At 40.6% G+C, this 12552-nt stretch overlaps 1 protein-coding gene across 1 annotated transcript in view; it reads right to left on the reverse strand.

Annotated features, from left to right (window-relative positions):
• Positions 1-12104, reverse strand: part of LOC115113216 (VPS10 domain-containing receptor SorCS3-like) — a 63573-nt gene extending 51469 nt beyond the window's left edge. The window contains exon 1 of the mRNA XM_029640608.2: positions 11324-12104. Coding sequence (XP_029496468.1) covers positions 11324-12028 — 705 coding nt within the window. The 5' untranslated portion in view covers positions 12029-12104. The remainder of the gene's footprint in view (positions 1-11323) is intronic.
• Between the last annotated feature and the right edge of the window lie 448 nt (positions 12105-12552).

The following is a 12552-nucleotide window of genomic DNA, read 5'->3' on the forward strand; positions in this document are numbered from 1 at the left end:
CATCCCAAACCATCTCAATTTGGTTGAGGTTGGGTGCTTGTGGAGGCCAAGTCATCTGATGCAGCACTCCTTCTTGGACAAATAAGCCTTACACTGCCTGGAGGTGTGTTGGGTCATTGTCCAGCTGAAAAACAAATGATAGTCCCACTAAGTGCCCTTTAGTAGTGGTTTCTTTGCAGCAATTCGACCACGAAGGCCTGATTCACGCAGTCTCCTCTGAACAGTTGATGTTGAAATGTGTCTGTTACTTTGTGAAGTATTTGTTTGGGTTGCAATTTCTGAGGCTGGTATCTCTAATGAATTTATCAACTGCAGCAGAGGCAACTCTGGGTCTTCCTTTCCTGTGGTGGTCCACATGAGAGACAGTTTCATCATAGCACTTAATGATCTTTGCGACTGCACAAGTTCTTCAAATTTTATGGATTGACTTACCTTCATGTCTTAAAGTAATGATGGACTGTTGTTTCTCTTTGCTTATTTGAGCTGTTCTTCCAAAAATATGGACTTGGTTTTTTACCAAATAGAGATATCTTCTGTTTACTACCCCTACCTTGTCACAACACAGCGGATTGGGTCAAGAAAAAAAAAAGAAAGAAAAAGAAATTCCACAAAATAACTTTTAATCAGGCAAACCTGTTAATTGAAATGCAGGTGACTATAGTACCTCATGACTACCTCATAAAGCTGGTTGAAAGAATGCCAAAAGTGTGCAAAGCTGTCATCAAGGCAAAGGGTGGCTACTTTGAAGAATATCAAATATAAAATATACTTTGATTTGTTTAACACTTATTTGGTTACTGCATGATACCATATGGGTTATTTCATAGTTTCGATGTCTTCACTACTTTTCTACAATGTAGAAACTGGTAAAAACACAGAAAAAGTGTGTCCAAGTGTGTCCAAACTTTTGACTGGTACTGTATATTTACAGTTAAAGTCGGAAGTGTCCATACAACTTAGCCAAATACATTTAAAATCAAATTTTCACGATTCCTGACATTTAATCCTAGTAAAATTCCCTGTCGGTCAGTCAGGATCACCAATTATTTTAAGAATGTGAAATGTCAGAATAATAGTAGAGAGAATTATTTATTTCAGCTTTTTTTTCCGTAGTCTGTCTTTCTTTATGGCAGTTTTGGAGCAGTGGCCTCTAACTTGCTGAGCGGCCTTTCGGGTTATGTCGATATAGGACTCGTTTTACTGTGGCTATAGATACTTTTGTACCTGTTTCCTCCAGCATCTTCAAAAATTCCTTTGCTGTTGTTCTTGGATTGATTTACACTTTTCGCAACAAAGTACGTTCATCTCTAGGAGACAGAACGCTTCTCCTTCCTGGGTGGAATGACGGCTGCGTGGTCCCATAGTGTATATACTTGCGTACTATTGTTTCAGGCGTTAGGGTAATTGGGTAATTGCTCCCAAGGATGAACCAGACTTGTAGAGGTCTACAATTTATTTTCTGAGGTCTTGGCTGATTTCTTTTGATTTTCCCAACGATGTCAAGCAAAGTCACTGAGTTTGAAGGTAGGCCTTGAAATACATCCATAAGAAATACATCCATAAGAAATATATACATAAGTACATCTCCATTTGACTCAAATTGTGTCAATTAGCCTATCAGAAGCTTTTAAAGCCATGACATAATTTTCTGGAATTTTCCAAGCTGTTTAAAGGCACAGTCAACTTAGTGTATGTAAACTTCTGACCCACTAGAATTGTGATACAGTGAGTTATAAGTGAAATAATCTGTCTGATAACAGTTGTTGGGAAATTTACTTGTGTCATACACAAAGTAGATGTCCTAACCGACTTGCCAAAACTATAGTTTGTTAACAAGAGATTTGTGGAGTGGTTGAAAAACGAGTTTTAATGACTCCAACCTAAATGTATGTAAACTTCCGATTTCAACTGTATATCCTATTCTGATGCTCTAAATGTTCCGTTTCTAAGTCCATCCATATAGAGGTAACAATTATTTTATTTATTTGTCATATTCTCAACCAGAGCTCCCTATAATTGTATCTTAATCTTTGAGGAAATGGCAGAGTTGATTCGAGAAACAGGAGAACAAAGTGTGGAGGTCTATAAAGAACATATCATTATGCAGGAGGTAAAAAAAACTAAATGTATGTTATATTTACATCACCTGTCAAAAAATAAAACAGATTTTCCATTTCCTTCAAGGTCAAATTGTCTTTGCATCAAAGGAAGAAGACATAAAGCATTTTGCTGCATCATAAGACAGGGTAACCGCAACATAAACTCAGCAAAAAAAGAAACAGAGAGACTAAAACCTTGTACACTTGCAAACCTTGAGACTGCTGCCCTATCTAGATAGGCATTGAACACTGATCCCTTTAATAATGTTTACATACTGTTTTACCCCCCTCATATGTACAGTGCCATTAAAAAGTATTTGCCCCCTTTCTAATTTTCTCTATTTTTGCATATTGTTGAAACTGAATGTTATCAGATCTTCAACCAAAACTTAATATTAGATAAAGGGATCCTGAGTTTACAAATATTTAATTAGCAAAGTTATTCAACACCAAATTCCCCTGTATGAGAAAGTAATTGCCCCCTTGCACTCAATAACTGATTATGCCACCTTTAGCTGCAATGACTGCAACCAAATAGTTCCTGTAGTTGTTGATCAGTCTCACATCGCTGTGGAGGACTTTTGGTTCCACTCTTACATGCAGAACTGCTTTAACTCAGTGACATTTGTGGGTTTTCAAGCATGAACTAATTGTTTCCAGTCCAGAACTTAATATCAAATTGAGATTAGGTCTGGACTTTGACTAGGCCATTACAAAACTTCAAATGTGTTGCTTTTTAACCATTTTCATGTAGACTTGATTGTGTGTTTTGGATCATTGTCTTGCTGCATGACCCAGCTGCACTTCAGCTTCAGCTCACATACAGATGGACTGACATTCTCCTGTAGAATGATCTGATACAGAGAAAAATTCATGGCTCCTTCTACTAAGGCAAGTCATCCAGGTCCTGAAGCAGAAAAGAATCCCCACACTATCACACGGCCACCACCATGCTTGACCGTTGGTATGAGGATCTTAGTGTGGAATGCAATAATATATGTAAACTATTTGTACGCGACTAATAAATGTGATTTGATATCGGGGAGAACACTGAACAATTAAATACATCATTAACATAAACCATCTTATGGCGAGGTATTAAACTCCAATCATCCACTTTACCCTATAGCCATCAACATCTCCACTAACCAAAAAATAATTGATTGTGAGAAAAGCCAGTCATGACCTGATTCCCTATAAGGCGAGATAGAGTGGGGAGCCTGAATACATTGAATGATTAAACAAAATATGGCTCATAGGGTCTAGACATTGACGTAAACACATTCATTTAATTGGGCCCTGACACACAACACACTGGTTGGATCTGCAGTACCACTGAAAAAGATGTGCTCTCCATCATTCCTGTACTGTAGCCACATCTCATAATGGACAACAACTGCAAGAGATGCAGTGATTGTCAAACAACACAGAGCTGGCAGGTAGCAGGAGAAGAAAGACTGTGACTGTGCCACTGTTGTCCTCTCTAGACTGCAACCCATATCATTGCACTGGCAAGCACAGGCAATTCGGTGCCAATATCTCAATTTGATTTGAAGTTAAACTGGTAAATTGCCTTTTCGGATTGGAATAGCAAAATAAAAGAAGTAGAAAATAATTAATTCAGAAAATGCAGTATTTTCATTAGCCGAACACATTTGGTGATGCTCACTCTGATTACTGTTGCTGTTTTGAGGTACACCCTCTAACTTTTCAGAGATTTGAATTTTATGATACCCTAATAATCAGATACACATTAATGACAGACTGTGAAAGCAAGTTATGCAATCACTAAGATAAAAACGTATTACAGAACAATATGTGACACATGTTTTATTATTGTGATTAAGGATGAATGTATTAATGTATTCATAATAAATCATTTTAATCAAACACCTGCAGTGACATATTGACTGCATACATTTTGTTAGCTAATTGATTGTAAAACAACAAGTAGCAAACGACAAACCAAAAATAAATGGCTTAGCTATAGAAAGACCTTGGTCTTTCCTAATCACATATGGATTGAATTGATTGTTTATGTCTTTGTGAGTGAGGAAAAGCTATTCTGTGAAGTCCCTATTTCCTCCAAACAGAAATCTGGTGAAAGCCACATTGAACAAATAAACCTTGAATGTCCAGTTTGAGAGGTTTTAACAATCGATTCCAACCTTCTTGGGCACAAAAACTCTAATGATCTTTACAGGCATCAATTAAGATTGGCAACAGCATTAGACTTTAAATGCTTGCTGTAAGCCAGCACTCCATTATCACAAATCCTTACAGCTAGCCTTGCTATGTCTAAAACACCATAGTGTATGGGGATTCCTTACTCAGTGATAAGTCCTCTGCATTCCAAGCACCTGAGATATAATGGATGTATGAATGTCACACCACTGTCTGTGCTGAGTAGTGCTTCACGACCTCGCTCAGATTAAACATGAAAGTAACTGTAGAGATTTTAGTGAAAAATATGAAGTGCAAAATAATATAATCTCTCCTACCAAATGAAAATAAATAGATATATAATAACAATACAATCAGGCTATACTCCTCAACATTACTATGCTGTGACAGTTATTAGAGTAATTCATCACATGCAAGCTTGTCAAATATGATTCCCGCCTGCTTCTGCTCTCTGATTAATTCCACAGCATAGTGTGTGTTTGTGTGTGCGTGTCTGTTTATGCATGCATGTGTGTGCATGTGTAAGTAGCGGTTGAATTAATTATCAAGGCAACAAAACAAGTGCAGCATTTGCCCCAGATTTATATTAATGATGGCCTATAATTACATGCAATATGAAATAAATCATTTTTAAACCAACATTTTGTAATTAGGTTTGTTACAAATCATATTTTCTGTGTTGGAAGGGTGTGGATGTACCCCAATAACAGAATGGTGTGGGCATATACTGCTCATTAAAAACATTAACGTAAATAGACCGCTGATTGGCCAGCTCATCCTCCTCTAGACCACTGATTAGTCAGTTCATTCTCCTCAGGAATATGACATCATACTACATTTTTTATTTATTTTATTTCACATTTATTTAACCAGGTAGGCAAGTTGAGAACAAGTTTTAATTTACAAATGCGACCTGGCCAAGATAAAGCAAAGCAATTTGACACATACATCAACACAGAGTTACACATGGAGTAAAACAAACATACAGTCAATAATACAGCAGAAAAAATAAGTCCATATACAATGTGAGCAAATGGGGTGAGATAAGGGAGGTAAAGGCAACAAAAAAAGGCCATGGTGGCGAAGTAAATATAATATAGCAAGTAAAACACTGGAATGGTAGATTTGCAGTAGAAGAATATGCAAGGTAGAGATATAAATAATGGGGTGCAAAGGAGCAAAATAAATAAATAGAGTAGGGGGAGAGGTAGTTGTTTGGGCTAAATTATAGATGGGCTATGTACAGGTGCAGTAATCTGTGAGCTGCTCTGACAGCTGGTGTTTAAAGCTAGTGAGGGAGATAAGTGTTTCCAGTTTCAGAGATTTGTGTAGTTCGTTCCAGTCATTGGCAGCAGAGAACTGGAAGGCAAAAGGCGGCAAAAGGAAGAATTGGTTTTGTGGGTGACCAGAGAGATATACCTTCTGGAGCGCGTGCTACAGGTGGGTGCTGCTTTGGTGACCAGCGAGCTGAGATAAGTTGGGACTTCACCTAGCAGGGTTTTGTACATGACCTGGAGCCAGTGGGTTTGGCGACAAGTATGACATCGCCGAAGTCGAGGATCGGTAGTATGGTCAGTTTTACAAGGGTATGTTTGGGAGCATGAGTGAAGGATGCTTTGTTGAGAAATAGGAAGCCAATTCTAGATTTAACTTTGGATTGGAGATGTTTGATGTGAGTCTGGAATGAGAGTTTACAGTCTAACCAGACACCTAGGTATTTGTAGTTGTCCACATATTCTAAGTCAGAACCGTCCAGAGTAGTGATGTTGGACAGGCGGGAAGGTGCAGGCAGCGATCGGATGAAGAGCATGCATTTAGTTTTATTTGTATTTAAGAGCAATTGGAGGCCACGGAAGGAGAGTTGTATGGCATTGAAGCTCGCCTGGAGGGTTGTTAACACAGTGTCCAAAGAAGTGCCAGAAGTATACATAATGGTGTCGTCTGTGTAGAGGTGGATCAGAGACTCACCAGCAGCAAGAGTGACATCATTGATGTATACAGAGAAGAGAGTCGGTCCAAGAATTGAACCCTGTGGCACCCCCATAGAGACTGCCAGATGCCCGGACAACAGGCCCTCAGATATGACACACTGAACTCTATCAGTGAAGTAGTTGGTGAACCAGGCGAGGCAATCATTTGAGAAACCAAGGCTATCGAGTCTGCCGATGAGGATGTGGTGATTGACAGAGTCGAAAGCCCTGGCCAGGTCAATGAATACGGCCGCACAGTATTGTTTCTTATCGATGGTGGTTTAGATATCGTTTAGGACCTTGAGCATGGCTGAGGTGCACCCATCACCAGCTCTGAAACCAGATTGCATAGCGGAGAAGGTATGGTGGGATTCGAAATGGTCTGTAATCTGTTTGTTGACTTGGTTTTCGAAGACCTTAGAAAGGCAGGGTAGGATAGATATAGGTCTGTAGCAGTTTGGGTCAAGAGTGACTCCCCCCCCCCCCCTTTGAAGAGGGCGATGACCGCAGCTGCTTTCCAATCTTTGGGAATCTCAGACGACAGGAAAGAGAGGTTGAACAGTCTAGTAATAGGGGAGGAAACAATTTAGGCAGATCATTTTTAGAAATAAAGGGTCCAGATTGTCTAGCCTGGCTGATTTGTACGGGTCCAGATTTTGCAGCTCTTTCAGAACATCAGCTGACTGGATTTGGGAGAAGGAGAAATGGGGAAGGCTTGGGCGAGTTGCTGAGGGGGGTGCAGTGCTGTTGACCGGGGTAGGGGTAGCCAGGTGGAAAGTATGGCCAGCCGTAGAAAAATGCTTATTGAAATGTTCAATTATAATTGATTTATCGGTGGTGACAGTGTTTCCTATCTTCAGTGCAGTGGGCAAATGGGAGGAGGTGTTCTTATTCTCCATGGACTTTACAGTGTCCCAGAACATTTTTGAGTTAGTGTTACAGGAAGCAAATGTCTGCTTGAAAAAGCTAGCATTGGCTTTTCTAACTGCCTGTGTATATTGGTTTCTAGCTTCCCTGAAAAGTTGCATATCATGAGGGCTGTTCGATGCTAATGCAGAACGCCATAGGATGTTTTTGTGTTGGTTAAGGACCGTCAGGTCTGGAGAGAACCAAGGGCTATATCCGTTCCTGGTTCTAAATGTCTTGAATGGGGCATGCTTATTTAAGATGGTGAGGAAAGCATTTTTTTAAATAACCAGGCATCCTCTACTGACGGGATGAGATCAATATCCTTCCAGGATACCCTGGCCAGGTCGATTAGAAATGACTGCTCGCTGAAGTGTTTCAGGGAGCGTTTGACAGTGATGAGTGGATGTCGTGTGACCGCTGACCCATTACAGATGCAGGCAATGAGGCAGTGATCGATGAGATCTTGGTTGAAAACAGCAGAGGTGTATTTAGAAAACAAGTTGGTTAGAATGATATCTATGAGGGTTCCCGTGTTTACGGCTTTGGGGTGGTACCTGGTAGGTTCATTGATAATTTGTGTGAGATTGAGGGCATCAAGCTTAGATTGTAGGATGGCTGGGGTGTTAAGCATGTTCCAGTTTAGGTCGCCTAGCAGCACGAGCTCTGAAAATAGATGGGGAAATCAGTTCACATATGGTGTCCAGAGCACAGCTGGGGGCAGAGCGTGGTCTATAGCAGGCGGCAACGGTGAGAGACTTGTTTTTAGAGAGGGGGAAAAAGTAGAAGTTAAAATTGTTTGGGTACAGACCTGGATAGTAGGACAGAACTCTGCAGGCTATCTTTGTAGTAGATTGCAACACTGCCCCCTTTGGCCGTTCTATCTTGTCTGAAAATGTTGAAGTTAGGGATGAAGATTTCAGAATATTTGGTGGTCTTCCTAAGCCAGGATTCAGACACGGCTAGAACATCCGGGTTGGCAGAGTGTGCTAAAGCAGTGAATAAAACAAACTTAGGGATGAGGCTTCTAATGTTAACATGCATGAAACCAAGGCTATTACGGTTACAGAAGTCATCAAAAGAGAGCGCTTGGGGAATAGGAGTGGAGCTAGGCACTGCAGGGCCTGGATTCACCTCTACATCACCAGAGGAACAGAGGAGGAGTAGGATAAGGGTATGGCTAAAAGCTATGAGAATTGGTAGTCTAGAAGGTCTGGAACAGAGAGTAAAGGGAGGTTTCTGGGGGCAATAAAATAGCTTAGTCGAGTGATCATAAGGGTCCAGTGAGTAGTGAGGTTGGTTGGGGTCACGGCGATTCAGACAGCTAGCCGGGCCATCGGTAGCAAGCTAGCAGAGGATGGAGGTCTGTTTTTAGCCACCTCGTGCGTTTCTGTCGGTAGATTAGTGGGGTTCCGTGTGGTAGAGGGGATCAATACAATTGGCAAAATAGATATAGTTATAGTGACCCAAGAAAAAATGTCTGATAGACCTATTCAGATAGCAGCCGATAAGACAGCTAACGATTAGCGGGCCGCAGATGGGCGTTCAGGTAACGTCGCGACGGAGGGGCCAGTTGGATAACTCCCTCGGGTAGATAAAGTCGGTAGTCCAGTCGCGAAGGCCCGGTGGGGCTCCGCATCGGCAGTAAAACGGGTCCGGATAGGTGATTGTAACCCAGGAGTGGCTGATGGAACTCTTCAGCTGGCTAGCTACGGAATAATTTATGTTTGCTCCGGGATCGACGTAAGCCAATAGTCACACGGATAGCAGCTAGCTAGCTGCGAGATCCAGGTGTAAATGTCCAGAGCTTGCGGTTGAAATCCGGGGATATGGAGAGAAAAATAGGTCTGGTATGTTCTGGTCTGAGTCGCGTTGTACAAAACTGGTGATAGCTTCTCGAGCTAAAGGATAGCTGATGACCACAAACCGTGGTTAGCTAGCTATCTCTATGAGGAAATCAGCCAGGTCACCCGTGATACAAGTCAGTATTCGACGTCCATCCATGTCTGAGGGCATTTGGGGTGACGTGGAAACTGGCCACTAGGGGCAACAGTGAGTGCTGTTACCTTCAAGTAGGTTTCGGTTTTGCTAAGGTGTTGTGGACAGGATTGCAGATGGGCATAAGCATTTGCCTCTGATTTAAAAGGTTACAAGTTGAAATCAAGCAATGGAAAGTATTTTTTAAATACTTTTGTTTAAAGCCTATCCCAAACTTTCACCCTTACAATTCAGAGTTAATGCCTAACTTTAAGAATCTTGCGTTAATGCCTGAACTTCACCTTAAACAGTTCGAAATGTGAATTTTGGAACAACTTCGAAATTTGACGTTTGAGAAACATGGATGAACGGCCTGTTTGAGGTGGGGGGTTTTCTCCAATTTATGCTATGGCCACAAATACGATTATAGGATGAATAAACAACATTATTTAGGCATGAGTTAAGAGAACATTATGAAATTCTAAAAATGAGATTTTTACTGGACAGTCACATAAAATGCACTTTGTGAAACCAAATGAATCTCAGAGTGCTGAGTAAGTGCTGAGAACCCATGGTGATATGTTGCATTATGGTCCCTTCACACAAATCATTCACAATAAAGGCAGATACGAGTGTAGTTTGGAGGAGTAAAATATAGTTATAGGAATGGTAGGCTAACACTTTACAGTTCCCTTAATACTGTGTGAGTACACATATTCCTATAAGTACAGCATAACAACTATTGTAAGTACTAGTTGTTACACTGTACTTACATTGTACTTACAACAGCAACCCTAACCCTAGTCCTAACCCTTACCCTTGCCCAACCTCTAACCCTAAGTATAGAGCAAGTGCCAATTATCAATGAGTAAATACAATATTTGTTGCACTATACTTACAGGAATAATTACACAGTAATAGGTATATGTATTCAATTACCACATATAAGACTATTTCCATTTTGGGGGTACATTCACACAGTAACATGATCTTCATTATAGCCTTCCACAGTGATGTACAATGTAACCTATCAGGTATCCAACCCGGGTTGTCTTTGCACCTCAAGATCACGTCATCCCACTGAGCTAAAGCCTAGGCAATATCATTGAGAGCTAACATGAGTCTTAAGCTCTCTGGAAAAGTTATTCAGGCAAGGTGTATTTCACTGAACTACCTGTGCTACACATACTCTCTATCAGCATCAGTGGATCTCGAAGGAGCATGAACTTACAGAGAGCAAAACATTCAGCAACCAATTGTTTTCAACAGACACCTGATCAGTTTGGACCACAGTATCAATGACTACTACAATTATACTGCAGTAACCTATTACATATTAGACACACCTTCTACTGCTACTATTACCATACCTTACTGTTGTTGGCAGTTGGACCTAAAACAGTGGGACAAATGCCATTGACAAAGGAAGACTTAATTGTAAAAAGGTGAAAATGCTCCTCTTCAGAATATACCCTTAGCAGCCTCCAGCCTGGGTGAGCTTTTTTTGTTTGTTTTTGTCTGTGTAGATTGTTGTGATTAAGAACGTGATAATTTCATCCATTATGAAAATATGTTTTTCATGGGCCATCATGGAATGAGTGCAGATAAAATGGTAATGTCTGTGATAAAAAAAAGAGTTCGTGTCTATTGTATGGATGAAGCACAGTGCACATTCGGAGCTGTAGTTGTGGAAGTAGTACAATATGGATGGAGAAATATTTCTCTGTATGCTTGCAACACATTTTCTTAATTGCATTTGAATGAAAATACCAATATTTCACAGACAACGCTTACAAATAGCCTAACCATGCAGTCCACTCGAACAGGAGCGCTAACATTTGTTGATTCTAATCCCTCTCCTATAATTATGCACTAATAATTAAATAGCCATAAAGCAAAGTAACATCAATTCTGTGACAGAAATGTTTTACATGAATAATCTCTTGTCTGTAAATCATTCAGAGACACGCTCCCTCGGAGTTGAAGTGACAAGAAACACATGCATTTTGTTGCGCGCCGTGAGAAAGCTGAGCGTAATGATGCGCAACTGAATGATAGACTTTGGAAATATACCGCGGGTGAAACATCGAGTAAAATGCATGCAGGTTGCGTTTAAAATTTACTTTAGAATGCACACCATTTGAAAAATCGTGTTTTTGTATATTATAAACGTCAATTTGAACTCACGCTGCTGTTGTCTCCAACCCAGTGCCCCATCGCCTGGTTGTGCGCAGAGTCTCCGGTTAGAGGGAAAGTAGATGTGACCAGAAGCGACTCACTTAGCCTCGGACCAGTTCTTGCGTCCTCCCCAGTTCGTCGGTATTCTGTCCTAGGACTATAAACACCAAAAGGCTCCAAAAGCTTCTCGGCTGAAAATGCGTCACCAGGACCTCCAATTTGACTCCTGTCCGAATATTCGCCGTCGGCTGTACTTCGCTTTGTACGGTTACTTAAAGCAAGTGTGCCGTCATTTACGTCAAAAAAACGGTCCGACTTTTTTCTGTCATCAGTAAAATACTTGGAACGGTTTGGCGCAGTTTTATCTCTGCCAGAAGATATAGCATCAGGTGTCACTTTTCCAATAACTCTTTTCAAGTCCTTTGGTAATCTACCTCCACCTTTTGGAACCGCCGGTTTCCCATCAATTGGTTCCATTTTAAAAGCTCTGGAAAAGGCAGATTCCTTGACGATATACTTTGGGATTTTGACCCATACGGATTTTAGGTTTGTGCGCAGCTCCAAAGGCAATGTATCAACACGGTTAAGCCAAACGTTCGTCGTTGTGGAACTCGCTGGCCAATTTATTTCAGCGTATGCTGTCAACATATTGTAAAAAGAGCTTAAAACGCAAGTCAAAATAGCCCAACACCAAACTGAACCTGAGATGAACATGGTTTTCACCTCACTGTTGCCAAATATTTGAAAAATAAAATAGGTTTCGACGTCGTTAATATATTCTATCAACTTTTGAAATACTCACTGTGTAACAGTTAGTCCGAAAATCAAAGATCAGAGTGGCTTTATCTGATCTGCTCAAGTCCAGGAATTTGTCAAAGTGAACAACAAGTTGGGCGGGCGCTGCGCACCAGACAAATGCGCCCGACAAAAAGTGATTGTGGAATTTGTGGAGGGGTGTGTAGAATAGGAATAACGTTAAAAACGCATGCAATATCTAAACTTGTTGATGTATTTTGCAACGACATCTATCTATTTGAAATAGTATCAGTATCATTATTTGACAAATCCATATGAAATAGTTACCTCCAGTGCGTTAGTGGTTCATCCGAGAAAAAAATCATCTCAGTTGCCTATATGTAATTACTCGCAACTGCAATTCCTTATTCTGCAGAACATGTGAGTACTATGTGGATATGTTTTGGACATTTGGAGGAAGAAAAATTTACAGCTAGTTTATG

Source organism: Oncorhynchus nerka, linkage group LG28, assembly GCF_034236695.1.
Source record: "Oncorhynchus nerka isolate Pitt River linkage group LG28, Oner_Uvic_2.0, whole genome shotgun sequence".
Taxonomy (NCBI): domain Eukaryota; kingdom Metazoa; phylum Chordata; class Actinopteri; order Salmoniformes; family Salmonidae; genus Oncorhynchus; species Oncorhynchus nerka.